At 40.2% G+C, this 26,944-nt stretch overlaps 2 protein-coding genes across 3 annotated transcripts; both read left to right on the top strand.

Annotated features, from left to right (window-relative positions):
* The first annotated feature begins 1,239 nt into the window (after nucleotides 1-1,239).
* On the top strand, nucleotides 1,240-9,620 carry LOC146577844 (protein mono-ADP-ribosyltransferase PARP14-like). Of its 2 annotated transcripts, XM_085255674.1 has the most exons (8): nucleotides 1,240-1,417; nucleotides 2,085-2,218; nucleotides 2,386-2,432; nucleotides 3,372-3,525; nucleotides 3,614-3,850; nucleotides 3,949-4,170; nucleotides 4,535-4,598; nucleotides 8,001-9,620. In XM_085255674.1, exons 1-8 carry the CDS (start codon nucleotides 1,240-1,242, stop codon nucleotides 9,053-9,055), a joined length of 2,091 nt encoding a protein of 696 aa, XP_085111800.1. In that variant the 3' UTR covers nucleotides 9,056-9,620. The 2 variants fall into 2 exon arrangements, with proteins under 2 accessions (XP_085111800.1, XP_085111809.1); XM_085255683.1 differs by lacking the exon at nucleotides 1,240-1,417 and having other exon boundaries at nucleotides 2,172-2,218; nucleotides 2,386-3,525.
* An 11,556-nt stretch (nucleotides 9,621-21,176) lies between these two features.
* Nucleotides 21,177-26,421, top strand: LOC146577843 (tripartite motif-containing protein 16-like). Its single transcript, XM_085255747.1, has 8 exons — nucleotides 21,177-21,396; nucleotides 21,771-22,048; nucleotides 23,192-23,566; nucleotides 23,664-23,759; nucleotides 24,037-24,270; nucleotides 24,820-24,982; nucleotides 25,081-25,140; nucleotides 25,238-26,421. The coding sequence occupies exons 2-8, from the start codon at nucleotides 21,809-21,811 to the stop codon at nucleotides 25,762-25,764; spliced, it is 1,695 nt and encodes a 564-aa protein (XP_085111873.1). The 5' UTR covers nucleotides 21,177-21,396; nucleotides 21,771-21,808; the 3' UTR covers nucleotides 25,765-26,421.
* Nucleotides 26,422-26,944: the final 523 nt, after the last annotated feature.

Genomic DNA, 26,944 nt, shown 5'->3' with positions numbered 1-26,944 from the left:
TATAGCGCTTTTCTAGTCCATAGGACCCCAAAGCGCTTTACACTACATTCAGTCATTCACCCATTCACACACACATTCACACACTGGTGATAGCAAGCTACATTGTAGCCACAGCTGCCCTGGGGCACACTGACAGAGGCAAGGCTGCCGGACACAGGCGCCACCGGGCCCTCAGAAGGAACCGCAGTCATCTTGTGCCGATCCCACAGAGACTCAAACCGAAGCAAAACAGATCCTGTCCACCCCTATAGAGACCGTTTCTGAGCCAAGCGCACCCCATACACCAGGTGTGGTTAGAACCCGGTCTGGTAGGGAAGTGATTAAACCAAAAAGACTTGATCTGTGAAGCTAATTGTTTGGAAAGGGAAAAGTTGTATTTCGAAATGCTAAGTTTTGTTTTTGAGAATAGCATGTTTAAAAGGACAAGAAGGTTTAACTTGTGTTAAGAGTGTAAGAGTTTATGTTTCCTGAAATGCTGGGGTATGTCTGTATTGAAAAAAAATATTACGCAGTTATGTTTTGTTTGAAGAGCAAAAGAATGTACCAGCCTAACTTCAGTAAGGGGGATGTGGTGTAATCTATATTGATGTACATCATACGCCACTAGGTGGCAGTACTTACCCACTCAACGGGAAGTGTGTGGCATGTAAAACAGCACAAGAGTAAGCTGTATTAAAGAAAGATTGTTGTTGCTCCACGTTATCGCTTGAGCGGGAGTTTTATTCAAGAGCTCAACACAACATCTCTCTCTCTCTCTCTCTCATACATATATACGTATATACATATTTGTGTGTGTGTGTGTGTGTGTGTAATGTCCATTGTGTTGATTCAAATGTGCTCTGGGACAATCATAGGCATTGGTTGCTACTGAAAACAGGAAATAAAGCTGGTCCACACTATGGGCTGAACCATTTGTTAGTGGTGGAGGGGGGTATTCAATTCAATTCAATTTTATTTATATAGAACCAAATCACAACAAAAGTCGCCTCAAGGCGCTTCAGGGTAACACTATGCAATATATTCAGTTTTGGAATTTATTTTCAGTGCTAACTGTAGCTAGGCTCAAAGTGTTAATGCAATCTCATTTTGATAAACAATGTTATATTAAAAACTAGGGTGGCACTAGGGGTGGCAAGAGATCACTTCAGGGTGGCACATGCCACCCTATGCCACCTCTCTAGATCCGCCCCTGCTGAGCTCTTACAAATTGCTGCTTGTGTATAGTTGAGTTATAGCGGGATGATGGGTGATCTTTACCAGCACTCGGTTTTCTTAGAGTGTCACTGTCTTAAAGAAGAACATCTAACAAGATTACAAAAATATTTCAGCATTCGACGCAGATCAGGTGGAGGAGAGTGCGGACCAGTGACGAGAGTGGACAAAAATGTCTACAGTGTGGCTTTCAAAAATAAAAAGGGTAGGTTTATCATACATAGGTGTCAGCTGTTGGGGAAACATATATATATATATATATATATATATATATATATATATGTGTGTATATATATGTATGTATGTATATATATATATATATATATGTATGTATTACATATACATATAGAGGAATTGTGAATTGACAGTTTGTCTCGAAAGTGAAAATTGCTAATGCTACAAAACATTTGGTGGTCAGTTGTTGTCATAATGTCAAGTTCAAGCTATACATTACATTACAGAAGCAGCGTACAATGTACCACCACCACTTTTGAACTTTTGTCTGTGAATAGGCCATTGCATAGATGGGATGACCAGATTACTGCAGTGTAAACAAATACAAATACAGTTTTAATTTCATTTGCTGTTTGAATGTTTAGTAGAAGAGGAAGTAAAGTCAGCTGCACAGACCTTAAAGACCTTAAAGCAGAAGTGGACTTTCCAATCAGCTCAGCAAGCGACTATAATTTATGTAGAGTCAGGAAAATATTGTCTTTCCTGCATTTGGTATGTACTTTTACAATTAAATTTTAGTTTGTTATAGGCATTTATTGGATATCAGGAGAAAGAATAAAAAGAAGGCAAAAAGAAACTTAAAAGGAAAATGGGTCACATAAAAAATTCAGTCTGTAACTCGAGATATCTGTTTACAGATCAACAGCGAGTCCTTCAGAGATCAGAGCATGTTTTGGAGCTTGGAGATCATCGTTTGGTGATCACAGTCCGAGAAAGTCTGGAAAGTGACGACACCTCTCATTTCATCACCCCTACTTCCACTCCAGCAGAGGTAAATTTCACAAATAAGTTTAATCAAAGTTTTATGGCTTCATATGGAATTAACATTGTCCATATGATAAAAACATTGACGTAACCTCTTACTTCAGTATTATTATGATGTATCAGCTTTGCTACAGATTGATACCTCCTCTCATTTGCATTTATTCCCAATCACAGACTCCTGAGAACATTCCCGCCTCGTCTCTTCCACCAAGCGATGAAGAGTATGAACTACACGTTGATAATTATCTCCTTCGTTACCTGAAAGAATGTCCACATGCTCAGCAAGAACTTGAGAACATGCTTGCCTGTTTAGCCTGCTCTGCTGATCTTTACTGTGAGGAGGGGAGAGTTTTAGTCAGGAGGCTCTCTCAACCTGGTGCTGTAGATGAAGTTAGTGATTGGAAAGCTGAGGTAGACGCTCTCTTTGGTGGCTACTTTTGCCATTATGAGGTCAACCCTGACAAAGTTGAAGCTTTGGTTCAGTCCAGCAGCTCTTGTCAGACTGCAGGTGAGGTGAAGGTGTACACAGATGAGTCTGGGATGGCTGTTGTTGTTGGAGAACTGTCTCTGGTTCATGCCAGGTTGTTAGACATTGAGCAACCTTCAAGTTTACGTGACGATATGGCATCTCTGAGTTTAAGAGAGGAAAGCACAACCATTGCTAGCTACAGCCTTTGTGATGGGCTCCAGGTGTTTGTGTGTCAGGGTGACATCACCAAGCAACACGCTGATGCTCTGGTAAATGCAGCCAATCAGGACTTGGAGCACTCTGCAGGTGTTGCTGCTGCACTGAGTCGAGCTGGTGGTCCTGAAATACAGAGAGAGAGTGATGAATTAGTGAAGTTTTTTGGGAAAATTCCCATAGGAGACACAGTAGTGACCACAGGGGGTAACTTAAAGTGCAAGAAACTGCTTCATGCAGTTGGGCCTGTAGGTGGAAAAGCAAGTAACAGAGATAAGATGTTACTGGAGAAAACTGTGCATTGTGCTTTAAAGTTTTCAGAAATAATGGAGTTTCAGTCCATAGCCATTCCTTGTATCAGCTCAGGTGTGTCTGGGGTTCCTCTCACTGTGTGCACTGAGGCAACTGTTGCTGCTGTGAAGGACTTTGGCAGTGTGGGAGGTCGAAGTTTGAGGAAAATCATCCTGATTGATAACAGAGAGGAGGCGGTGAGGGCCATGCAGGAAGCATGTGACAGGCTTCTCCAAGGGATAGATACACCTGATGAAGATACAGCAAGAGGAGCCACTGCCAGAGCTCCTGGAGGCAGAGTCCACATGGAGGTTATTCAGGGATCGATCGAGAGCCAACAGGTGAGAAATGTTGCTGTAATTAAAATAAACAACACCTTGCAATAAAACACATTTTCTAAGCCCACCAAATCTCCTGCTCTTCTCCTAGGTGGATGCTGTGGTGTCTCCTATGGTTGGCCATGATCCTCTCTCTACCCGTGTTGGAAATGCTTTGTTTGAAGTAGCTGGACCACAGCTGACCACAAGGTTTAGAAAGGAAGAGGAAGATGAAACAATGCCTGGTGACTCAGTACTGCTGGAGGGCTTACCTGGACTTCAGTCTAATGCAGTCTTCTTCCTCAATCTTGTTCCCTGGGATGGTGACCCAGACGGAGTTGCAGTCCAGGTGAGATAGTAAAGGAGGGATTTTATTATTCTGTCTGTTTGTGAGGACATTTTTTAATGAAGCCATTTGTCTTAATCCAGTATTCTTATGTGTTATAGGTTCTTCGAATGGGCATCAACACAATCCTATCTTCTTGTGAGAAGAAAGGATTCAGATCTGTCGCTCTTCCCGTCCTCGGTGCTGGGATGGCACTGCAGTTTCCTGTCAGTGAGGTGGTGAGGGCTTTAAAGAAGGAAGTTCATGTATTTGAAGAGGAACGAGTGGGCATCACACCATTCCTGATCCACATTGTCATTCACCCCGATGACGAGTCAGATCAGGTAATGACAAAGCACTTTTTTCTTTAAAAATTACCACCAACACTAAAGTCTGATATTGATTTTGTTGTGCTTAGAAAAAATGAAATTGTAAAACACCACAACAGAAATTCATGTGGTACAATGGGATATATATGTGACAGTATTAAAAGTCATCTTGTTTGCCAATATCATTCTTTTCTGACACCAAATTTTGGTGTAGCATTTATTTTTTTCGAACGGCAACTGGGCTTTACAAAACTTAATTTATGCTCCTACTTGCTAACATAATGTGTATCAATAATTCACCAATCACGTTTTGTTTCCTCTGCATCTAATGAATATATAAAGGAACTCTTACTAATGTAATAATTTGTTGTCTTTGCAGACATTTGGCTCAGTCCAAAAAAACAAATTCACTGAAGGTGTTCACCATAAAGACCAAGATCAAGGTTGGTGTAGAAAATATCCACAGATAATAATCCCGACAGTGCTTATATATATATATATATATATGTATATATATATATATATATACATATATATATTAGGGGTGCAACGATAAACAAAATTCACGGTTCGGTTCGGTTCGATACTTTGGTGTCATGGTTCGATATTTTTTCAATACAAAAAAAATGTTCATGCCTTTTTAATTTGTCATTTATTAAAATTATAAATATATATTTTAACTCAAAAGTACAGTTTTTAAATTTAACCCTAACCCTTGTGCGTGTTTTTTATTTTGACAGCGAATGCGCACCTGCAGACCACTTATGTGCAGCCCTGGTTATTTAGCTCGTCATATTGCAGCCACAGAAATTCTTTTGTCCATGAAACCATAAAGCTGCACTTTCTTTTTGCCTTATAGTCTGATTTGTTATAACTTCTCCGTTTTGTGGTAAGCTTTTCTTTGGCTGTCACTTCTTCACCCTGACCTGTCTTATTTGGCTCAGCAGAACTAAAATATATATCCTGCTGCTTTTACACACGCACTCACATAAGCTCAGCGATTCTCTGCGCGATCAACCTCTCACATGTTTAAGCTTGCTGCGGGAGATTTCACTTGTCATGTTTGCATAGTAAGCTAACGATTAATAAGACGATGTCAGAGGAATTGGTGCACAAATTATCATCACTCACAGATCAGTGCTGTCGCTCTCTATACACCGTTCGCACGATTGCAAAGTGAAAGCAAAAAAACAAGCGCAAATTCAAACGCGATTTCAATATGTCACATATTGACAGTGGCTCACCGATGCCAATGACATAATTACCCAGCTACATTTCTGAAAGAATGTAAAAGCATTGACATATATTTTTCCTTCCTACAATAGCCCGACGGGCAGGGAAGAGATAGATTTTGGTAGCCCCAGGACGTCGGGCTAGCGATATTGCAAGCCCTGTATCTGATTGAGGAATCACTCATCTTTGGAAAAGGCAAGGCAAGGCAAGTTTATTTGTATAGCACAATTCAACAACAAGGTGATTCAAAGTGCTTTACAGAGACATTAGAAACAAGAACAAATAAAAAGCATGATTTAAAATTGATTAAAACAAGCAAATAAACTAACTAACTAATTAACAAACAAACAAACAAACAAACAACAGTATATAAAATCAAAACAGATAAAATCAGAACAGTAGATAAAATCAGTAGTTAAATGTAAGTTTTGAAATTTAAGCTTAAAGTGTGGATTTGGTGCTTTATTCAAATGCAGCTGAGAACAGGTGAGTCTTCAACCTGGATTTAAATAAACTGAGTGTTTCAGCTGATCTGAGGCTTTCTGGGAGTTTGTTCCAGATATAAGGAGCATAAAAGCTGAATGCAGCTTCTCCGTGTCTGGTTCTGACTCTGGGAACTGATAAAAGACCGGATCCAGATGACCTGAGGGATCTGGATGGTTCATACTGGGTCAGGAGGTCATTGATGTATTTTGGTCCTAAACCATTCAGAGCTTTATAGGCCAGCATCAGAACTTTAAAGTCTATCCTCTGACGGACAGGCAGCCAGTGTAAAGACCTCAGAGCTGGACTGATGTGGTCCACTTTTTTGGTCTTAGTGAGGACTCGAGCAGCAGAGTTCTGAATGAGCTGTAGTTGTCTGACTGATTTTTTAGGTAGACCTGTAAAGATGCTGTTACAGTAATCAAGCCTACTAAAGATGAATGCATGGACTAGTTTTTCCAGGTCCTGTTGAGACATCAGATCTTTTATCCTTGATATATTCTTGAGGTGATAGTAAGCTGACTTTGTTATTGTCTTAATGTGTTTTTCTAAGTTTAGGTCTGCATCCATCACTACACCCAAATTTCTCGCCTGGTTTGTGGTTTTTAGATGTATAGATTGAAGTTCTCTGGTGACCTGTAATCGTTTTTCTTTGGCGCCAAAGACTATTACCTCAGTTTTGTTTTTGTTTAGCTGGAGAAAATTGTGGCACAACCAGTCATTGATTTCCTCAATGCATTTACCAAGAGCCTGTACAGGGCCTCGGTCTCCTGGTGACATTGTGATATATATTTGTGTGTCATCTGCATAGCTGTGGTAGTTTATTTTGTTGTTGTTTATAATCTGTGACAGTGGGAGCATGTAGATGTTAAACAGAAGGGGTCCCAAGATGGAACTTTGGGGAACTCCACATGTGATACTTGTCTGCTCAGATGTGAAGTTACCTATTGATACAAAGTATTTCCTGTTTTCTAAAAGAGAGTTTATTACAGAGAAATGTCTCTTTCCAAAATAAAAGCTATACTATCCGCTTCTTCTGGGCTATATTCTCAGCAGCATAATTAAGGAGAATCATGTGCTAACAGCTGTCTAAATGACTCGGCTAAAGTTAGTAGCATGCTTGTTGTTTTTGTCTTTGCACTAGGATGATGTCGGCATAAATGTGCAGTCATATTCGTTGTGTTCCCACTAGTGCTTTCAGGTTAATCTCGTTGAAATGACCTTAACGCCACAACACGGCAAATCTCCGTTAACGAGCTACCACCGATCGCCCCGTGCATGGGGCTGGACGGCCAACACGTTAACGAGCTAACTGCGCTAACACACTAGTTCCCACCCATGTAATTGAGCATTGCATGGCACATCCAACATACTGTTTTACTTTAGTCCATGACTCGCTTACCTTCAGGGTCATACGTCACATGAAAACCAAAATAATTCCAAACGCCAGATCTGAATGAGGGTGGGGGAGGTCCATGTTGCAAGGAGAGCTTAACTTCTGTCTTGCTAGCTTGCCCTGCGCTCTTCCTTCTGACTATGCTGTCTGTGTTGAGCGCTCAGTGGATCTGCGCTCGACAGTGCAGCCTAGGCGGAGTAGTCGAACGCAGATTCACTGAGCGCTCAACACAGACAGCATCGTCAGAAGGAAAGTTGATGAAATAAATTACAAATGTTGTATTGTTCGATACATATGCGTACCGAACCGAAAGCACTGTATCGAACGGTTCAATATCGATACGAATATCGTTGCACCCCTAATATATATATATATATATATATATATATATATATATATATTTTTTTTTTTTTTTTTTTTTTTTAAAGGGACTACATTAAAACATGAATAGTAAATTGTGACATCTAATAGAGCATTTGGAAAAAAAATCATCAAAGAGCCAATTTGTAAATGATTGCATTAACCTTACCAATCACTGGCTTGACCTAGCAAATTTCCTTAGTGGACCAGTGTTCTCATCTTATCATTTAATATTGATTCTGTATCTGACTAAAACGGTTCAGTATCTATTGCATCCTGTTTCAAACTTCAAACCATAAGCAAAACACCTTTTTAAGAAGGGAGAAAAAAGTAAGAAACAAATGTACTTAACAGAGTCATTGTTCTCCTCTAGATTCAACAACGATGAGGTTGGTCCTGCTGGGAAAAACTGGATCTGGGAAAAGTCACCTGGGTAACAACATTCTTGGAGAGGAGCTCTTTGCCACTTATGACTCTCCAAACTCTGGAACAATGAAATGCCAAACAGAAACCAAAACAGTCAGTGGAAGAAGCATCACTCTGATTGACACCCCTGGTTTCTTTGACACAGGAAGGTCTGAGGAAGATCTGAAGCCTGAGATAATGAGCTGTATGACAGAGTGTGCTCCTGGGCCTCATGCTTTTCTCATTGTGCTTCAAGTGGGCAAATTCACAGAGCACGAGCAGGCTGTCGTCACTAAGATACATCAGTCTTTCTCAGATGAAGCTCTAAAATATGCTGTAGTTGTTTTCACTCACGGTGATCAGCTCAAGAAAAATATGAAAATTGAAGATTTTGTCAGTCAGAACAAAAATCTGAGTGATCTGGTGTCAAAGTGTGATGGTCGGTGTCACGTCTTTGATAACGAACACTGGAACAACAACCAGCCAAACAACTACAGGAGCAACCAGTTCCAGCTGGAGGAGTTGCTGAAAACAATAGAAAAAATGGTGGTGGAAAAAAACGGAGGTTACTACACAAATAAAATGCTGCAACATGTGGAGACGGCAATACAGAAACGGGTAGAGCACATTAGACACTCAATGCCAGATAAAACCCCAGAAGAGATCAGAAACCAGGCTAAAACTAGTGTGTTTAAGAGGTTTCTGATCCAAACGACAGGGATTGCAACAGGAGCTTTGCTCGGTGCTTTATTTGGTGTAGTAACATTGTGTGAATTTGCTGTGAAATCTGTGAAGATGAGTGTCACAGAAATGTTAGCATGTGTGTCTGCTGCTGCAACAGTAGGAAAAACAGCACTAGTAGCTGGTGGGACAGTAGGTTTGGCAGCAGCAGTAGCAGGAGGTGTAATGGGAGGCATCACTGGAAATGAAGCCGCTAAGGATGCAGAGTCACCTTTAGAAGCTGTACAGAGAACATATAAGGCTGTCCAAGAAAAAAGAAAAGCTTTTACTGAATTTTCGTAAGATTTTCTTAATAAGCAGATATTTATGTGAACATTTGATTATTTAATTACCTCTTGATAATGTTACATTACATATAATGTTCACATATTTAGGAGGCAGTACATAAATTTGTTTTTATTTGGAGGTTTTTGGGACTATTAAAGGTTTATTCAGCGGTTTCCGTCATTTAGGCGCCTATTTCTTTTTTCTTCGCTTACTTTGCCTTGGGCCACTGTGTCAAAATTTTTCATACAGTTGGGAATAAGGGAAATGTGGGGTAAAGCAAGTGAAGGCTCTGATTAATTCAACACCATTGCCAGCAGTAAGAGGGTTCATCTGGAGGAAAGATATTTGGAGGGGCTCACAAACAGCAATAGTGCCATCAGTGGAGGACAACGGCTATCTTTCCCTGGCAAAAAGCAATTGTGTTTCAGTTACTGGAAGGATGTAACTTTGCCAGTGCCGGACTTGAACTCTTGTCTTTTTTCACGTTACTCTGACACCCCATCCTTTTTTTAAAGCAACTCATTTGCTACTTTAGGGCCAGAATCTGTTGGTGTTTATTAACTATAACTGGGGTTTTACTTGAGCACTCATGTTGCAGCATAATGCAACCTTCCACAGCTTTAAGGTGAATAAAATGTTTAAATGAAGTGTGGTTTGCCTTTTTTTGTTTACAATCAAGTTTAATTTCTATCACAAATTCGCATGATAGTGCTTTGCAAACTGTGTAAGTTCGAGGAAGTACACACCAGACAGGCTATTTGTTATTTCATGTAAATATAGGTGAGGCCAAGCACACACCTATATTAGTCATAACTTAAGTGTAATAACATCCCACTAGGTGTGGCATGGAAAAAGGTTAGAGCTTTACCCTTTCTTACTTAGACTACAAAGTCACATTGTCAAGTTTAAGATGGCCTGAATAATGGCCTCTCTCTCTCTCTCTCCCTCCTTTAGAGTAATGATAAAATTTATGTTTAATCGTGGCTCTAAGATATGCTTACAATACCTAATTCAAAGCTAATAATTATATCTAATGATGGCCCACTTAAAGCTGACGCTCCAGCACGTGTGTCAAAAACCACACTGCTTCAGAAGCACTGTGTCAAGGTTTGATTTGTTTGGCCAGAGTCATGTGATCAGTGACATTTAGAACGTAGCTGATTCGATGGTTTATAAGGAAGTGGATCATTCGCAGGATTTGTGGAGTGCTTTGATAGTGAGTGACAACAAACTACTGATCATTCTATTGAGCGATACTGAGCCAGCAAGGAAGAGGGGAGGTTCTGTTGTGTGGGAGTATTTTGAGTTGATTTTCCTCAATCGGGTGGGTTTGCCAGCTTTTTATTCTTGTTGTTTGTCTTTGTTTTGATTGTGTTTATTTTATTTTTAATAATATTATTTACAAACATACCTGTCCAGCTGTCCAGTGATTAATTGTATAAGTACCATAATGTGTTGTACATTATTATATGTATATTAATGTGTTTTTCATTTATTGTATTTACCAACATCAAAAAGTCACAAGCAAAGAAAGACCACACCATGGCACATGTTTAAATAAGGGAAGCTTATTGATCAAATTTATCTATTAAGCAAATAGACATAATTATTTCACCCAAAAAACATACATATTCAAAGCAACAAACGTGTAGGCCCAATATCAGACAGAACAGTGAACTCTGTAGAATGGGCAGTCATAATGAAGCACTACACTTTAATTTGTAGATTCAAGCTGTTCTTCATAATTTTGGCCACCAGATGTCACCAGAGAGGAATGTGTTGAAAAGCTAGTATGAAGCGTTTTTAACACAAGCTTCAATGCTTCAGAAAGCTTCATTTGAGCATCTAATAGACTCCAGTTTGTTCATGTAAATCAGGGGTGGGAGACTCCAGGCCCAAAGGGCTGATGTCATGCAGGTTTTAGATGTCACCTTGGGTCAACACACCTGAAACAAATGATCAGTTTTTTACCAGGCATCCAGAGAAATCAAAAACATGTTGAGGAGGTAATTTATCCATTTAAATCAGCTGTGTTGGATCAAGGACACATCTAAAACCTGCAGGACACCGGCCCTTGATGCCTGGAGTTCCCCTACCCCTGATTGAATGAGTCCATTGCCTATCCAAAACCTAGAAACCTTCCCAATAAAGCAACGGGGACAGAGACAACTATAAGTGTTGATATGTGAGTGCTAGGTGAACTTAAGTCTGCTACTGCAAATGAAAACATCATAGTTTACACATACTACAATTGACTAGACAAGCTAACCAATGCCAGTCTAGTGAAAGGTCCGAACAAGAACACACTCCTGTTTATAAAAAAGATATATATATTTTTTTTAAGTAATCATTATTACTTAGCAGTGATTGTTCCAGAATAAAACAAATATGGATTTGAATGTATTTCTCTGCCTATGGTAGTGCAGTGCTCCATAGTTGTATATGAACATTTAGAATATTGCTTTGTTGTTCTAAAACTGTCATGTTGTTCTAAAACACAGCCCAGAAGATCACTGGCTGCTCTCTGCCCAGCCTGGAGGTCACTGCAAACTCTCGGTACCTCAGCAGAGCTGGCAATATCATCAAGGACCACTCTCACCCCAGCAACCAACTGTTTGAACTATTACCGTCAGGCCGACGGTACAGGTCACATAAAACCAGGACAAACAGATTCAGGGATAGCTTCTTTCCCAGAGCTATCACCGTAGTAAATAAGCACAAAAACAATTGAACCTATTCCATACCGTCACTGTCATTATATTATGCTGCTATTCATACTGTCATTATATTAATGCTGCTATCCTGTATATATTGTACATACTATTGTTTGAGTACTTACGATTGTTTTTTTTGTACTTTTTATATTTTACATTTATATTTATTATTGAAACTTGCACCAAGGGAGTGGCACTCCAATTTCGTTGTACTCTGTACAATGACAATAAAGGCTATTCTATTCTATTCTATTCTATATGCGAGTTTGCATATTTACTGTGCCACCCTACAATACTGTGATTTCCTACACATACTGTCAGTGCACTGTGTGCATGTGTAGTCATGTCATTACACTGACTCCATTAGTTACAGAAAACCTTGGAAGAACTTCTGCTTCCTAACAAAAGAATGATCAAAATACCTCTGAAATAAGTTTGAGTAGGGAGTAACACTTCCAATTTCTCCAATCAGGGCTAAGTTTCAAATGATGTGACTCATCCTGTGCATGCCCAATTCAGTTCTGCTATCACATGTGAAAAATCAGCACATTTCGTCAAACACAGACAATTTAACATGAAAAAAAGTAATTTGTATGCCAAAAAGTAAGTTTTTCTACTTTATTTCAATGTTTAATAGCATTATCTGCTTTGCAGTTAAACTCATCAAACTTGAATTATGTTATTTGTATGTCTATGGGGATATATTCTGTGTAGGTCTTTAGTGCTAATGTTTTAGCCGTTGGCTGTAATGTTAGCTAGTTCATGGCTATAGGAGTCAGTCAGTTGTAACAGCAACAGTCTGGGTTAGTTGTAACAATAATGCAGATGTTACAACTTACCACACTATTACTTTAACTTATTTTAAACAAGTTGGGGCAACGACATCAGCAGAGAGAGGTTCACTGGTCGCTTTTGTATATGCGGTTAATGCCATTAGCAACACAACTACTTCACTGTTTGTGTTCCCACACATACATTATGCAGACCACTGTGTCAGAGATGGACCAGTAGGAAGTACTGGTAGTGGAAATAAATCAGGATGGGTGCAAGAAACAGATTTCCTCATCTTTCTGAAGCACTTTGCAAACCACACCAAGGTAAGCCATGATAAAAAGTAATGGAATTGCGATGCTGGTGAACAACTACATTTTTTCAGCTTCAATGTTATGTTCAAAATTGGTGCAAGAGTTGTAGGTTATAATGCCCACTGAGCCAATGAGGCCAAACTCAAGGAAGACCAACCAAAATTAATGAAATATTCAGTTGCAGAAAATTCCACAATTTGTCTTTTTTGGGGGGTTGGAATATGTTCAAAAGCTAGATTTCTGCATTCTGTCACACACACACACAGAGCTACATAAATGGATGTAAGTGCATTCATGTGTTGAATAAACAAAGATTACATGTTAATATTTTGTTAGTACCCTTATTTCATTGTGTTACATTTTACCCCAGGATATGTTACAACTAACCCAGACTATGGGGTTAATTGTAACATTTCACTCTTCGTGTTTGAGACCATACCATGCAATGGGTAATTGTGCTGCAGAGAAAATAGCTGCACTATTTAATAGCAGAGACATGTAAATACTTTGCATTACATTTTGAATCCACTACCTTAAAAGAGCTTCAATTTACAGACAGAAATGTCAAAAATGTTACAACTATCCCCGGTCTCCCCTACACACCTGCTAGACCTCATATCACTGGAAAGAAATCTATAAACAATAATCAACAAAACTTTGTGAGGAAGCAATTTCACTCTCCTTCTGTCCAGCTGTAGCTTCTCAGCACTCCCCACTTTCTTTGATTGCTTATTCACAATTACATTGGTCATTTCCTTTAAGGTAAAACTCAAGAAATTCCATTTGCGTATGAATTGTGTCCTATAAACACACTTTCTTTGTCTTCCCTATCAGTTATTGAATAGTTGCATCCACCTCTAAAGTAATTACATTTTAATCTGTTTTGCAGAGCAAGCAAACAGCATGTAAGTTGGTAGATTACAGAACTACCTGACATTCAGCCACAATGTAGACAAAGCAGGATAACTTCTAAAAGTCTACAAATTAGATCTTCAGTTAAAGTGACTGCAAGCTACAAAAATGATCCAGAAGATACGAGCCAGCTGCTAAACAAACAGATGAGATCAAGAAAGTTCACCATTGATGCTACATGAGAAACAACATTTCTACTTAAGAAAACTCTTCAACTCTTGATTGAATTTACTGAGATGGCTCATCTCAACAGGCAGCAAAGGACGTGTGATCTACTTGTTGTTCGTCTGAACAGATTTTGTGTCAAGTCATTTTTATTAAATGTTTTGATGTTATGTTAGCTGTTTGACATATACGTGTTATTCCGCAGTTTTATTTTATTTTTTGTAAAAAATGTAGACACTAATTGTTAGGTATTTTAGTACCACGGTTAGCATTTACAGAAGATTGTTTTATACAGAAAAGAGTTGCTCAATAAGGCCCATCTACTAGTTGTTTTTCTCTTTCTCTGTGACCCAAGAATTAATGTGTAGGACTCACAAGCTGGTACCCCAAGGTCGAAAACACCACAGAGATGAGACCACTTCCTTACTCCCATCCTCCCTTTTTCTTTATCTCCTGGAAAAGGCTCGTTAAAGGCTAGGTGGTTCGTTTCAGAATTCACTAATGAAAGAACTCTGTATTTTATGTCTAGGAGTGTATTTTGCTGGGATGATCATAAATTATAGCTGAACTGATAAACTACACACAGGATTCTTCTTTGCTCACAAGGCAGGAAGACGTTTCCTTATTTAGTCTGTACCGGTTTGAACTGGGAAAGCTGACACACGAACCTTTTTTTTCATCTATATAAACTGCTGTGTATCAAATAAACCTTTGAGTTGATTTGGGAAGGCAACCTGAAGCAGTCTGTGTTTCCTTGTTCTCCCAAGCTGCTCCCGGCGCTGTAACTAACCCAGCTGAACGGCATACCTGAGTGTTACTTTAAATAATTAGGAATCTTAGAAGGAAAGGACAAAACTCTGCTTATCGCTCACGCCACGGAGGAAACCCGGGAAGGCAATTTCCTTCAAATTTTGGTGTCAGAAGTGGGATGACTGACAGAAGGTAAATATGCGTCTTTCATATTTATATAGAGACCTATTATACCTCTCTCAGTGATCGATCCATAAAAAAACGGGATATGCTGACGAAGTTTCACTTAGTGATCCAGAGAGATACACTGACTGACTTCCTCAGTCCCCGAATAAAGTAAATTAACCCTTGTGTGGTGTTGGTGGACACAGGAAGTTGCCTGTTGTCTTGAATATTTTAATTTTGTTTAAGTTGCTCACTCAGAAAGAGTGACACAGGAAGTTGCCTGTTGTCTTAAATACTTCTCGTTAAGTGAGAAGTTGCTCACCAAAGAGTGACACAGGAAGTTGCCTGTTGTCTTAAATACTTCTCGTTAAGTGAGAAGTTGCTCACCAAAGAGTGACACAGGGAGAAGTTGAACGGGTCTCACAGACCCGATTACCATACAAGGGTTAAAAGCAGTAAATTAAAAGCAGAAAGACACAGGAAGTTGCCTGTTGTTTTACGAGAAGTTGCTCGTTAAGCGAGAAGTTGCTCGCTAAGTGAGAGTTGCTCACACAAACAAAAAATTGCTAGCAATAAATTTAAAGTGACCTCAGCTGTGCCGCAGCGAAAATACTAACCTAAATCCTCCTAGCGTGTAAACCCCTCTGGAAATCACTGAACATGGGTCAGAATTATTCAAAGACCACAGACAGGTCCGATAAAAAAATCTAAAGTACCTGTAAAACCAAAAATTAATAAAATACAAAATAAAGTCTCAAATAACGGCTCAGTACAACTCCCATTTCCGGTTACGTGTAACCTACGTCCGCGAATCGGTGAAGACGTCCATGATCACGTATCCAGAACATGCGGGAGTGCTTATGTGACTGACTTTGTTTACAACTTAAGAAGTTCAATGCATTCTAATTTCTTTTCGGAGCCTTATCCCGAACGATTATCGCCAGAAAACAGGTCAGTAGAAATGTTGAATATCATTTGTGATAAGAAAAGTAGTCTGCTTAAAAAGTCCTGTAGAAAATATATGATAGAATGCCGCGACGTGATGCATCAAATGTTACCGCTATGGACAAAAGGAGGGTAAATAATGACAAAGTCGCCGATTTCTTTAAGAATCTAAAGAAATTCCTGCTAACAATGTCCAGAGACAAAATTGACTTAAATGCAGTAACTATGTGTAAACAGAAGCCTGATGAATCTATCCTAGTATTCATGAAACGCTTTATGCACTGTTGGACAAGCTAGAGGTGCAAATTCAGCTCAGTTTTCCAGCAGCCGCAGACACCCAAAGCAAAAATGAATTTGTGTATTTCATTTAACATAAAGGGTGAAATGTTTGCTGACACTGATAACAGCTTATGTTTTCTCTGCCCTATGTACCGACATGATGGAGAAGGAACATCCTCTGTGTCAGCTGGACCCTCAGCAGAGAATGAACTCAACATCCTTTTTGTCCGGTACTCCATGTCACACACTGTGCCAAAAAAAACCGTGTACAGACGCCACTAACAGGTAATCCCATGACTGGGAGCCACACTTTTGTTTCTCTCACACTGTTCAACAACATGATAACTGCTCACACAAGTGAAGGTCAAACAGTGATTTTGTCACATAACTCAGACATAGGTTATGATATAACTACACCATGTCGTCACATAGATCTAACCTACCCTATCGACTGTACTATTTCTGCAGTTACATTGCCAGCTGAATACCAGAATATGACATTATGGTCAAAAAGTGAGAATGATATAGGATTTATTGACTGTACACTTTATCACGTACACCTATTAAAACACAACAAGCAGTATATGTCAAGCAGCATCCCATTTCCACGGAAAAAGCCGCAGCCCTAGATGTCATCATAGTAGATTTATTGACTACAGGAGTAATAAAGCCCACACTCCTGTCAATCCTGTGCCAAAGCCTAACAAACCTGGCGTATGGCGTTTCATACAAGACTTGAGGCAAATTAATGCAGTCAACATTCCTCTGCCACCTCTCGTTTCAGATGTTCACAGCATATTGACATGCATTGCATACACATTTTACCGTGGTGGATTTATGCTCCGCTCCTTTTTCTCAGTACCTGTGACACACAGCCGTTATTTGCATTCACACATAGAAATAAGCAGTACACTTGGACTCGTTTGCCCCAAGGCATGATAGACAGCTCTGCTGCTTTCTCAATGGTGCTCCACTCCTCCAGGGCTGCACCCTGATCCACATGTGGATGACCTCCTCCTCTGTGCTGAAAGTGAAAAAACTGTGTCAAACTGCTACACACATGCTTCTCCAGCACCTCCAAAAGACTGGCCACAAAGCATCTGCAAAGAAAATGCAGTACTGTCAGACTTCTGTTCAATATTTGGGATTCACACTGTCTCACGGAAAACGTTCCATGACTGCAGACAGGGTCAAAGCTGTGACCTCCGTCCCTTGTCCCACTACACAGAAGGAAATGTTGTCCTTCCTGGGCATGGTGAACTATTGCAGACAGTGGATACCAGACTGTTCTTTTCATGACCACATTCTGCGTGACTGTTGTAAAAAAGACAAGCCTCCTCGAATACTGTGGTCCACAGAAATGACTGCCTCTTTCAATGCATTACAGGGAGTGCTGACCTCCGCCACTCAAAGGTGCTGCCTGAATTGTTCAGGAATGCCGGCCTGCCTGAGGGCAGTAGCAGCTTGCTCTATCATGATAAGGGACTGCGAGAAGCTCACACTCTCACATGACACTATTCTACACACCTATCACAAGGTCACGACCATTGTAGCAAACATAACTAAACAACATATGCAAATCTCACTATAAAAGCGAGCAGCACACCTGATTCGCCAGCACATTTATTGATCCTATGCTGTGTTCTTCTGACCGACAGGATGGCTCAGACAGGCTTGACGTTCATGACTGCATGACACGTATACAGGAATCCACAGCACCACGTCCAGATTTAGAGCAAACACCTATCTCAGACTCAGCCACGGTTTATGTGGACGGGTCCTGTTCAAGGCCGAATGACAACTCATTTCTTTGTGGCTATTCAGTGGTGACATTGCCTGACATCATACTAGAGGCTCACTCATTACCATTTCACTCAGCACAAAAAGCAGAGCTCATGGCTTTAATACGCGCCTGTGAGCTACATTTGGATAAGCATGTGACAATTTACGCAGACAGCCGCTATGCATTTGGCGTTGTGCATGACTTTGGCACATTGTGGAGACAGAGAGGATTTAGATCTGCTGATGGAAAATAAATTGCTAAATTCTGATTTTGTTCAAAGACTTTTTCAGGCTATACAGCTGCCATCGGCCGTTGCAGTTGTAAAAACGAAAGGACACAGTACAGCTGACACAGACGAAGCAACAGGTAATGCCTTAGCAGACGTGACAGCCAAGGCTGCAGCTGCATCACAGCTCCCACCTCCGCAGGAAGTATTATCTGTGCCCCTACAGCTGCCACTTGTTACACTCCCAGACTATTTAGAAACAAATGTTGATTTAAAATTCATACAAGAGCAAGCCTCTGCATAGAATAATGACTGTACCTTAGAAGACAGAGATGGCCTATACAAAAATCTTAAGGGTTTGATTGCCCTCCCATATTCCCTGATGCCAGTCCTTGCCCGACATTTTCACTGTGTGAGTCATGTCGGACAAAGAGGGGTAATAGGGGCAATAAAATTAAGATTTGTAATTGAGAAAACATCACATGCAGTAAAAAGCATATTAGCAACCTGTCTAACATGTGCGCGAACTAATGTAGGTAGCTCAAAAGCGAAACATCAGCATTTACCACAACCAGATTTTCCATTTCATACATTACAAATTGATTTCACACATATGCCAGCACAAGGAAGCATCAAGTACTTACTGGTAATAGTGGATCAATTTAGTAAATGAGTAGAAGCTTATCCAACCTCAAAAGAAACTGCAGAAGTAGTCTGTCAAAAGTTGAGCAATGAAATAATACCCAGATTCGGAATACCTCACCAGATTAACAGTGATAGAGGATCTTCATTCACATTAGAAGTAATTCAAAAGTGTGCTAAAACTTTAATGACCTGGGTCAAATTACTTACTCAAGTCCTGTGTGAGATTAGAATGACTCAATCTACAGTAACCAAATTATTTCCATTTGAAATAAGACTATTTCCAACACCATGGTCAGCTTCCAGAGGGGCACCGCTAGTAGAAGGTGATGTATATTGCATTGTCCACTGATGTTCACAACCTGGTAGAAAAACTGAATAATAACTATCAGAAAGTTTGTCTCTCTCAGCCTTTCCCCTCCACAGTTCCACCAGTGGAGACAAGGAGATGCATGTTGGAGAAGTCACTAAACCCAAGGACACTCTGGGAGGCCGCGCGTGTTCCAGCCCCAGACTGTACTGGCAGTGACGAAGAACCAGCATCCTCACAGACGGACAACCTCAGTGGATTCATGCCAGCAGGGTTAAGACCAGCCCAATCGGACCATCTCAGGCGTCGGATCAAGTAGATGACATCTCAGGCGAGCCAGCGCCAGGATCCAATGTACACACACACAATCACTGATTAACACACAACGCCTGAAAGAACAACAACAAGGTACTCAAACATCCAGCAGGAACAGAAAGCCAAAAGTACCACATGATGTCTAACCTGATAAAGCCAGACTCATTCCATCCTGATAATGGAGAAAATGAAATGCCCATTGTCATCATACGACGCTTATTCTGTGTCTCTCGAACCTGGGACCAGGCCAGAAGACGACTGAAGAACTGTCTTTTTTATATATTTAGGTTATTAATCATATCTACTGCATTAACCTTAGGATTTTTATTTACTATTTCATATTGTAAAGTGCAACCCTGTTCACATTTCTGCAAGCCACATTTTCAATGATAACCCATATAGCTACCAGTACAGCCACTTCAATGTATTTGCAATTAGCACAAATTGATCCTGAGGATGTGCCAGATGTTACCAATGATGTTCCTGATGTGTATATTGAACATTAGGTTGTGAACTATTACATTTTATGATTTGCTTTTTATATTATGTTATTACATTTGTGATTTTTCCTTTCTATTTGAGTTATTATTTTTAAAAAATAATAAAAGAGGGGAACTGTTAGGTATTTTAGTACCACGGTTAGCATTTACAGAAGATTGTTTTATACAGAAAAGAGTTGCTCAATAAGGCCCATCTACTAGTTGTTTTTCTCTTTCTCTGTGACCCAAGAATTAATGTGTAGGACTCACAAGCTGGTACCCCAAGGTCGAAAACACCACAGAGATGAGACCACTTCCTTACTCCCATCCTCCCTTTTTCTTTATCTCCTGGAAAAGGCTCGTTAAAGGCTAGGTGGTTCGTTTCAGAATTCACTAATGAAAGAACTCTGTATTTTATGTCTAGGAGTGTATTTTGCTGGGATGATCATAAATTATAGCTGAACTGATAAACTACACACAGGATTCTTCTTTGCTCACAAGGCAGGAAGACGTTTCCTTATTTAGTCTGTACCGGTTTGAACTGGGAAAGCTGACACACGAACCTTTTTTTTCATCTATATAAACTGCTGTGTATCAAATAAACCTTTGAGTTGATTTGGGAAGGCAACCTGAAGCAGTCTGTGTTTCCTTGTTCTCCCAAGCTGCTCCCGGCGCTGTAACTAACCCAGCTGAACGGCATACCTGAGTGTTACTTTAAATAATTAGGAATCTTAGAAGGAAAGGACAAAACTCTGCTTATCGCTCACGCCACGGAGGAAACCCGGGAAGGCAATTTCCTTCACTAATCATTAAATGTTACAATTAAACTAAATAACCTTGTTTTTTGTTTGTTTTTGTAAATATAGTAGAAGTTTGAAAGATTTCTGTGAAACAGTGACAGAGACAATCCCTGCACAATACTTATGATCAGCACGTTTTGGAGAAATCCCTGCACAAACAAGAGAGAAGGTATTGAGACCGTTGCAGACAGCAGGATGTGACTGTGGTGATCAATGTGCTTCAGCAACATTCGTGTTGCTCACAATAAATCAATTTATAAAGTAAAACATACAGAGAAAAGTCTGCGTGTTTGATGACATAACCACACAGATTTCCAGCTGTTTTTAAGGCTCTTTACAATCCACAGCAAAAATAATAATGAGAGAGATGGTGTTTTCTTTCGAGCATGTGTAATAAATAGAAGCAGTAGTATCAAATAAATAATTAAACAATTGCGGAGACCACCCCAAATGTCTCTGGCATGCGTCGAAGCAGCAGGTACCCATTACCTCGTTTAGTCGTAGTCACGTGACCTGGGTATTTAGCCCCGCACTTCGGAGGAGTGTTTTAATAAGATGGCAGTAATGCAACAGTTTTGGATACAAGCTGCCGTTAAACTCGACTGAAGAAGAAGAAGAGCGTTTTAATACGTCTGTATCGACTTTTGTTTTGGTTAGTACGCCCAGCTTTGCGGACCAACTTCTTTGTGGTCTGATGCTGCTGCGCCACCTCCACCCTTGTTACGCATGACACGTAGCACCAATCAGTGTTGAGACCCCGGATTGTTTGCCGCGCTTGGCTCACAGGTGAATTGATTACAGTGTTTCTTAGATAAGGTGCGACTATTTGCGGTTCCTGTCAATGGACTGCGCTTTTGATTTGGTGGGTCTCATATTACAGATAGTGTATTAGTAGAGCATGTACTGAAGAGGCTTAGGGCCACCAGGGGAAAAAAAAATATGTGACTGGTTCTGCAACCCAATTTGTCTCCTTGTTAAATGTTGAGTGTCCGTCCAGTTCACGTGGTCTGTTGCCGAGCCTGGTATTTTTATTTTCTGTACAAGTTTTCGTAATCTGCAGTTTATCGGTGGCATCTGCTAGTTCGTAACTCCCACAGTATATAAATTGTACAGTAATGATGAATCGGAAACGCTAAGATTTTAAACCTCCGCTTTTTCAGAGAAAACGAGAAGTGTTCTTCGCGTGGATTTCATCCAAATGGCAGAGAAGTGGCAGCCGCAGTGTGGCGTCGAGTTGGAGCCGAATCAGTTTTACTGCTCGGTATGTCTGGACCTGCTCAAAGATCCCGTCACCATCCAGTGTGGACACACTTACTGCAGAAGCTGTATCGAGGGGTGCTGGGACCAGGAAAAGGAGAAGGGAACGTACAGCTGTCCTCAGTGTAGGGAGGCCTTCAGCCCAAGGCCTGTCCTCGGGAGGAACAACATGCTGGCTGAGGTGATGCATCCACGGTGCTGCTTTTGAAAATAAATAAAAATAAATAAAATGACAATAAAACGTAGCAAGTTAACTAAAGTTCAGATACTCGGAGCTCAGAGAAATACTTAATGAGAAATATTTTTCTTTTTCTAAATTATTCTTTCTGATATTATCGTTATCCAATTTCTAGTTTGTTTTCATTTACAACATTTATAAACAGATTTTCATTAATGGTGTGGTGGTTTGCTTGGTTTGATTCTAGTCTGAGACACATCCCTTTGGGTTGAGTCAGGAAGGGCAGCTGGTATAAGTGAGTACAGTGAACTCATTGTTATGTTTAAGAAACCGTTTGAGATGATTTGAGCTTTGAGATGGTGTGTTAGCCTGCTGGAAGTAGCCATCAGTAGATGACATGCTGCGGTCATAAAAGGATGGACATGGTAGGCAACAATACTTTGGTAGACTGTGGTGTTTGGACTGGGGGAGGCAAAGTGTGCTAGAGGATATCGCCTCTACAGCATTCTAACACAAACCGGAACTGATGCAAAGCAGGATGGATCCATGCTCTTATATTGTTCATGCCAAAGTTGCAGGAGAAATGTGTTCTTCAGAACCAGCGACAATCTTCTTCAGTAGTCTAATTTTAGTGAGCGTGTGTGAATTCTGTCCTGAGTTGTGTGTTCCTTGCTGTGGAAGTGGCTGTTGCAGATCATCTGCTCAGTTTGAAGTTCAGCAGGTGATCTTGACCATGTATACATGCCTAAACGCAGCGAGTTGCTGCCATGTGTTTAGTTAATTAGATATTTGTGTTGAAACAAGCAGATGAACAGATGCACCTCATAAAGTGTCCAGTAATCATAATTTTATATTTTCTTTGGCATGTCATTAGATTTTCTTGTGGGTGTTTGCATTGTCTGCTCTTGTTACCCCTAAAATATTTAAATGAATTATATTATCATCATAGCACATGCTTTCTAAATGATAGTCCATCCATCCATCTTCATCCGCTTTGTCCGGGGCCGGGTCGCGGGGGCAGCAGCCTAAGCAAAGACAGCACTATCTAAATGATAGTGCTGTCTTAAAATAAATAACACATTTTTCTATAGTTTCGATTCTGTTTGTCGTGCAAAACCTTTGACCGCTTTTATTTGATCACTGTAGGTTGTAGAGAAGCTGAAGAGGACAGTAACCCAACAGGCCCGTCCAGCTTCTCCTCTTGCTCCTGCAGGACCAACAGACATTGCCTGTGATTTCTGTTGTGGGACCAAAAGAAACAAAGCCAGCATGTCTTGCCTGACCTGCTTGGCATCGTACTGTCCTGCTCATCTTGAGCCTCACCACAGTTTTCCTGTGCTGAAGCTTCACCAGCTGGTGTCTGCTACAGTGCCACTTAAGGAAAAAATATGTGCGAAGCACAACAAGCTGATGGAGGTTTACTGTAAGACTGATCGAAGGTGTATCTGCTATTTGTGCACCTTGGACGATCACAGGCGCCACTCAACAGTGTCAGCTGAAGAAGAAAGAGCTGCGGAGCAGGTAGAGACAAAAAGCCAATGTAAATCTGGAGAGTGGTTGAATTTGACTCCTGTGACTGAAATATTCACAATGACACATTGGTGGTTGCTTCTTACAGGTAAAACTTGGTGAGATCCAGAGTGCAGTCAAGCGGAGATTCCAGGAGAGACAAGAGGAGCTGAATGAGCTGGTCCAAGCTGTGAAGGACTTCGAGGTGTGGAAATAAGACTGGAAAACATGTTTCTGCTCTGACCACAGCAGTGTCTTTTGTACAGGTTCTGACATCTGGCAGTGAGAGCTGATAAGCATGACTGTCTGTAATTGCAACACGTATTCCTGCATTTTGGTGTATTTAATACACTGGTTACGTTTGTTTGAATTTATTTTATGTTCATATGTTTTTGCCAGGAACAAAGTGAATCTAGAAAACTTTCTGCTATGTTGTGCATCTATTGTAAATTGAACCTTCTTTATACATTATATATAAACAGATTTGGTGTCAGACTGCTGTGACGTCCAATGACAGGCTCTTTGACAAGCTGATCTCCTCCATCCAAAAACGACGTGCTTTAATGAAGGAGTTGATTGAAGCTCGGAGGAAAACTGCAATAGCTGAGGCAGAAGATCTGCAGATGCAGCTGAAGGAGGAGATAGCCACGCTGAGGAGAAGAGATGCTGATGTGGAGCAGGTTTCTCACACAGCTGACCATATTCATTTCATTCAGGTAAAAGTTGTGTTCTAGACCAACCAGTCTTTCTTTTTATAATTTTCACCTCGTACACATTTTATTATTTCAATTCAGAATCAATCAAGCATCTATAGCTGCAAGACACAAGTATTAGTAAAATGTGCTAGAGAATATTACACCCATGTTTCCATATTTTGGCTATATTATCTGTGAAACCAGCTGCCTGATTTGGACTTTGGGAATATTGTGTGCCTTTATATACGGAAAGATAAACATGTCAGGTTCCTATCTGCAACATGGCAGTTTCTGCAGGCCTCCAAATCTGTTAATTTGCAGAGCCATAGTGCAGGAGACGCCCCCACCCCAGATTTGAAGCACCTAGATCAAGTAGTTTTCAGTTAAAACTCCCAGAGAACAATGCTAGAAAGACTTCTAAAAACACTCTCACCTTGGCAGCAGGGACATGACACTTCCCATTAGGAAGTGTCATGTCCCTGGAATTGTTTTAATGAATGGAAACAGAATGTTCCATGTAACATGCAGTTAATATACTTTTTCTGTTCTGACTTGTCATTTTTCCTCTAGATCTTCAAGTCTCTCTCAATCTCATGTGAATCGCCAGACCTGCCAAGAGGCGCTGTTATTCGTCCTAAACATTCGATGAAAACGGTGACTGACTATGTGTCTGACCTGACATATGACATGAAAAACCTTCAGCAGACCACATGGCCTGAGATCTCTGCTACAGGTGCGCATATATATGTAAAGGTGCCTGAAGGAAATATTAAATAGTTGAATACAGTTCCTCTGTTTTCTATTTTTATATATATTTCTTTTCCCTGTTAGTGTCTGTTACAGATGTTGTGCTGCCACCTGTGCCAAAGACCAGGGGAGAGTTATTGCGCTGTAAGTAAAACCGTTAAGGCAGATCATTATATAAATGAAGTAATCACTTAATAAATACTAGAAGGCTGATGATATTCCTGGTTTGCTTGTCCATCAGATCACTGTCCTCTAACACTGGATCCCAACTCGGCCAACAAATACTTTGTCATTTCACGGCAATCAAAACGAGTGACGAGTGGCTGCTATGAGCATTTTCATTTATCTCACTCGGACAGGTTTGGAGGTGTGAAGCAGGTGCTGTGCAAAGAGGGTTTAACAGGGCGGTGCTATTGGGAGGTCAGTTGGAGTGGTGGCGCCTGGTCAGTGGCAGCGTCTTACAAAAACATCAGCCGGACATCATTCGACTCAGAATTTGGGAAGAATGACAAGTCCTGGTGTTTGGAGTGCTCTGCAAACGGATATACTTTCAGACATGACTCAGTAACCAAGGCGGTGTCAGGTCCTCATACCTCTCAGATTGGAGTGTACCTGGATTACAGGTCAGGTACTCTGTCGTTTTACAGCATCTCTGACACCATGACTCTGCTTCACAAAGTGCGCACAGTATTTACTCAGCCTCTCTATCCTGGCCTTGAGCTGAAGGAAGGAAGCTCTGGCTGTTATGCAGAAGTGAAGAAGTTGTGATGCCAACTTTTTCACCTCTACCATGTTGACTAATGTCTTTCAAGACCTAAAATAAGCAGTGAAGAAACCTGTGAGCACATTGAACTTGACACTTATTTGCTGAATGACTCGCACTGTTTGGCTGTTGAAAGGTGACCCAGGTGCTCCACTGTGACAAAGGACATTGAAATTATAAGGTTTTTTTTTCGCTCTAATTAATCTATTCTTAACAGGTGTTTGGTTTTTTGTTTTTTTTTGTTTGTTTTTTTTAAATTGAGTTTAAATGGACTTTTTCACTTGCATGTACTTCATTGTTTTCTTTCCATTTTACTTTAATTTCTGGGGGGGGAATAAAGTTGACAACATACTGCGCACAGGGCTTATTGTACTAATGATGAATGGGTTCAGATGAAGTCAGTTTTGCAGTCAGCTATAGCTACATTGATGCTGTATTGAACTATGACCAAAGTCTAGAAGATGGGAAAGCAGGATAAAGGTTAGTGTGGCTTTTGTGACACTTTTCCAAAGGTACTGTACTCATTTCTCAAAGGTTTGTCAAATTAATGGTCCTGTATTTTTAATTTAACTGTTTTTAGACTGCTTTCATAGGATTCCTTTCCTGTTTATCTGAGGTTGTGCTAAAAATCAATAAATAAAGATTGCCAATATTTAAACTGTTGTGAATGACTTGTTTGTCCATGATCTGTCAAATGTCTCTCATTAATGATATCCAGTCTTTTTGAGCCAAAGTATGTTCCTATCACAAGTTAGAAGCTGCAGTTTTGACAAAGTGACTTCATATACTCCCAAGTAAAGTGTCATGTTATATTAAAAATGTCTTCTTCAAAAGAGATCTGGTCTCGAGGCTGTCAGTAAGTGTAAAAAGCAGTTAGATATTTTAAGAGTCCAAAAAGAACTGTATTGGTTACCATGTAGGTGCAAACAGTCATTGCAAGATACTTTCAAAGCAGGTCACTTCTTTTATGCAACGCCTGTTGTTAATCCTCTTGACTAGTCAGTCAAAATAAGTAAAGATATAAGTCATAAAAAAAATCACACGTCACTTTTCAGCAATGTATAATCTTCTACTGACAAAGGCAGGAGTACGCCTAGTACATGAGTACAAAGACATATGTCCCAAGGCTAGATTTGAATTGAACTCAAAGTCACATGTATTGAAAATATAGTTTTTTATAAAGCG

Source organism: Mchenga conophoros, linkage group LG3, assembly GCF_057382185.1.
Source record: "Mchenga conophoros isolate Kocher_MC1m ecotype Shallow Benthic linkage group LG3, M_conophoros_male_GT1.1, whole genome shotgun sequence".
NCBI lineage: Eukaryota > Metazoa > Chordata > Actinopteri > Cichliformes > Cichlidae > Mchenga > Mchenga conophoros.
The sequence above is the reverse complement of the archived record's forward strand: the minus strand, read 5'-3'. Positions and strand labels throughout refer to the sequence as shown.

Bases quoted from the DNA above. Each gene is read 5' to 3' on its own strand.
- LOC146577844 (XM_085255683.1), top strand. From the start codon at position 2,509: ATGCTTGCCTGTTTAGCCTGCTCTGCTGATCTTTACTGTGAGGAGGGG. The intron at 4,171-4,534 runs GTAATGACAAAG...TTGTCTTTGCAG, and splicing joins CCGATGACGAGTCAGATCAG to ACATTTGGCTCAGTCCAAAA. The intron at 4,599-8,000 runs GTTGGTGTAGAA...GTTCTCCTCTAG, and splicing joins CCATAAAGACCAAGATCAAG to ATTCAACAACGATGAGGTTG.
- LOC146577843 (XM_085255747.1), top strand. From the start codon at position 21,809: ATGGCAGAGAAGTGGCAGCCGCAGTGTGGCGTCGAGTTGGAGCCGAAT. The intron at 23,760-24,036 runs GTGTGGAAATAA...ATATATAAACAG, and splicing joins AAGCTGTGAAGGACTTCGAG to ATTTGGTGTCAGACTGCTGT. The intron at 25,141-25,237 runs GTAAGTAAAACC...CTTGTCCATCAG, and splicing joins CAGGGGAGAGTTATTGCGCT to ATCACTGTCCTCTAACACTG.